Source organism: Panthera leo, chromosome D1 (assembly GCF_018350215.1).
Source record: "Panthera leo isolate Ple1 chromosome D1, P.leo_Ple1_pat1.1, whole genome shotgun sequence".
NCBI lineage: Eukaryota > Metazoa > Chordata > Mammalia > Carnivora > Felidae > Panthera > Panthera leo.
Window position 1 is genome coordinate 60,352,826 of NC_056688.1, and position 3,905 is coordinate 60,356,730.

The 3,905-nt window shown below is 40.9% G+C and overlaps 1 protein-coding gene across 1 annotated transcript; it reads right to left on the bottom strand.

Annotated features, from left to right (window-relative positions):
- Window positions 1-298: 298 nt before the first annotated feature.
- LOC122200783 (olfactory receptor 51I2-like) lies at window positions 299-2,009 on the bottom strand. The gene is made up of 2 exons (XM_042906529.1): window positions 1,138-2,009; window positions 299-314 (listed from the first exon to the last, which is right to left on the bottom strand). Exons 1-2 carry the CDS (start codon window positions 2,007-2,009, stop codon window positions 299-301), a joined length of 888 nt encoding a protein of 295 aa, XP_042762463.1.
- Between the last annotated feature and the right edge of the window lie 1,896 nt (window positions 2,010-3,905).

A 3,905-nucleotide genomic window follows, 5' to 3' on the forward strand; every position in this document is an offset into this window, starting at 1 on the left:
TATTTTGGCACGCTTGGGGTTTACAGTCTAGTCGAGTGATAGACTGTTGCATATTGCATATGTGCATATATTGCATAGGAGACAAACACAGTCCAGTGAATAATGTGGAGAAGAGAATTGGACAAATTTTCTGAGAAATTAGGCTTCTACTTGACTAATAAGAAGTGTAGCTAGAAATGAGATATAGGTAGGCGGGGAGATGAGAACATTGCAGGCAAAGTAAATGGTGTCTGGGAAGACCCTGAGACCAGATAAAAGCTTAAGCTGATAGTCTTTTGGCTCTAGTTTTACTTGTATGTCAATACACTTTTAACCTGCAATACATACTCCTAACTTATTTTATAGTAAAATATTTAATAAATGATTTATATGTTTTTTTGGCAAACCAAACTACCTAGCATGGTATATGCAGTTAGCATATAAGTTATGTTAGTATGTGCAGTTCCGTATAATTCTGTACAAATTGTACAATCTTCTGGCTTCATCCCATACCACTCCTTCTTCAACCCCTACACCACAGTCACACCTGTGTAGGTATAACAAGTGGTAGAGACATAAAGAAGTGCAGGCATGCTTAACTTTCCATGAACACATTTACTTCTTCAAGACACGGAGCCTTTTATTTCATATTGCTCTTTTTTCCTGGATTTTTATCTTTCTTACTGAATTCATACTTTGCCTAGAGAAACCCTGCACATTTTTCAAGGTGAAATAAAAAACATTCCCTCCTTTGTAGAGGTTTTCTGATCTTCCCAGGCAATTTCTGGCCGCTACCAATTTGCAGTTCCTCTAGTAACCTCTTGCACAGGACTTTATTGTTGTACTTGTATGCTGGTGTGTATTTACTTGCCTTTATCCTCATACAAGAATGTGTTTCTGGAGAGAAAGGATCATGTTTAATATATTTTTCAGTCTTTAATCCTCAGCACTATTTACAGTAAAAAGTAAATCATGAATGTAAATTTGAAACATAAATAATCCTGATGGTCTTCCCACTTCCTGAGTAGGAATTTTCAATGCTTTATGAGGGTAGCAGGTTCCTGCAAAGTACAGCAACAAGTTTCCTTTATGGTACCCGGACCCAATTATATTTCATAGTTTGATCAGTCTTGGCCCTTTCTCTTTAGCATCCTAAACATGGCTTCCCTGATGGGCTTGGATTTCACACTGTAGATGATGGGGTTGAGCACAGGGGGTACCACCAGGTATACATAGGCAACAAGGGCATGTGCAATGGGGGACAAGTGCCACCCAAAACGGTGGATCATGGACATGGTAATGCCTGGAATGAAAAAGACAAAGACAGCCAGGATATGGGAAACACAGGTGTTGAAGGCTCGGATGCGCTCCCTGGGAGATGCCAGTCCCAAGATTGTGTGTAGGATAAGAATATAGGATAGGATGATGAGCAGAGAGTCTATGCCTCCAGTGGACAATACCACATAGAGCCCATAGATGATGTTTATGGTGATGTCAGCACAGGCTCTTCTCATCACATCAGGATGAAAACAGAACGAGTGGGACAAAAGGATTTTGTTAGGGCAGAAGTTCAAGCGTTTAAGCAGGAAAGGCACTGGGAAGAGAGACAGGGCAGCACGGGCCACAATGGCCATCCCAATCCTGATGATGACATTATTGGTGAGGACAGTTGCATAGCGAAGAGGATTCGAGATGGCCACAAAGCGGTCAAATGACATGGCCAGGAGCACCGACGACTCCACCACAGAGAAGGAATGGAGGAAGAACATCTGGACCAGGCAGGCATTGAAGCCTATGAGCCTGTGGCCAAACCAGAGCACAGCCAAGGTGGTGGGCAGTGTGGACAGGGTGAGGCCCACGTCGGTGAGGGCCAGCATGGACAAGAAGTAGTACATGGGCTGGTGCAGGCTGGGAGTCTTCCTCACAGCCAAGAGGATCAGGCAGTTTCCAGTGAGGGCCACAGTGTACATGGAGGAGAAGGGGATAGAGATCCATCCATGAACAGCCTCATGCCCTGGGATGCCAATCATCAGGAAGGCATGTGGCTGGAAGAAGGAGATGTTGACATAGGTCTGGGAAGGGAGCATCTTTGGGAAGCAGTTGAAGTCTCCAGAAAGATGTGACCTCTTCAGCCTGGGCAGACAGAAAGATGGTGATAGGACACTTGTTATTAGGAAGATATTTGTTTATGCTGTATATAATTTTTCATTAATTATTTCTCATCTTCTCAGCTCTTTGTATTATTAACCATTCCAGGAATGTACATACATTAGCTAATATGTGCCCCAAACAAATGCAGAATGTAGGGGATAGTTTAACTTCCTCATAATTACTGGAAAATAAATGACTGAAATGGATTTACATTTCACATATACTGTTGCCCTACTTAGAGAAACAAAAGGGTACTAATTTTCTTGGACACAGAGCTGGGTTTCTGAATAATTCTCTGAATCAGTAAATTTCTGTGCTTTAGGAAAGTAGACTCCTTCATTTCCTCTGCTTCATCTAGAGGCATAGATCTGCTGTCTCTGGAAGTCCAGGCCTCCTTACTTTTCTTGCTGCTTCTGACATATGCTCATCTCCTTACCATTGGCTCCTACTCCTGGCAGCAGCTGAAGAGAGGGGAATCTCAGACTCACTAACCAGACCTCCATCCTTCTAAGTAGTATAGAAGGGATTGTATTTTGGCCCAAGGTACTTACCTTGCTTGTCATAGCCTTCTCTACCTCTTCACATCCTGAAGGAGCCCAGAAAAACTGCAACTAAGATACTTACCTTTATACCACTGGCTGGATACCTTAGCGAGTTGCTATTCCCCAGGGATGTCCAAGCCACAGCCCAGAGGATAGTCTATACTTGTTTTTTCTTGGGCAATGGAAAATGTGTGGGATATGTGTGTTGGCATAGAGGGTTATAGGGAAAATGAGATATTTAAGCAACTGAGATGTGGAGGAGAGGTGCAGAATCCTCATCATCTGTAGGTTCATCCATTCTACCACATCTGCAGGAAATTTTTCTGGGCATTTCAGTTTTTTCCTTTACTTTCCTTTTTTAGTGATATCAGATCATACATCTGGAGTCACACAGAACAATTTCTGGCCCTGCTAAATGGTACCTTTCAGAAACACACGGTTCATTGTGTTTCTTTCCCTCCACTCTCTCCTTGGCCCTTAGGATTGTTCATGCAGGTTAAGAACTGCCACTTTCTGTGTCTGTTCTTCATGTGACATTGTGAAAGCCCCATTCTGTTGCACAGAAAATATGTATCAAGCAACCTTGATAGATGGGTAATAGAGGATGGGTAATAGATAGAAGATAGATGGGTAATAAAGGGTCCCAAGGTAGAGAGAGATGAATGGGGGTACACATGTTTACTGGGAGCTTCCATATCTCTATTTTTATGTTTTTAGAGATACAAAGTGTCTTCCAACCTAGGAGATTTTCCTTGCTATCTTGTTCCATCCCCAGGAGTTTCCTTTTTTTTTCTAATAGAGTGAAATAAATTGAAAATATGAAGAAGCCACAGGACTGAAATGCAATAGTATCTCTGTGTGTGTGCATGTGTGTGCATGGCAGCTTTATTAAAGTATAATTGATGTGTAAAAATTATTAATGTATTCATTTAATAAAATTTGACATATGCATACATTCATGAATTTATCATCATAGTCGAGGTAATAGACATATCAATGAATTCCAAAAGTTTCCTTGTTGCAAATTGCAGGATTTCCTTTTTTTTTTAAGGCTGAATAATATTCTACAGTATGTATATACCACATTTTCTTTATTCAACTTTTGATGGACATTTGGATTGTTGCATCTTGGCTATTGTGAATAATGCTGCAATGATAATGGAAATCTAGATATGTAAGTAATGTACCTCAACATACTAAAATACTCAACAGTGAAAAACTAAAATATTTTCC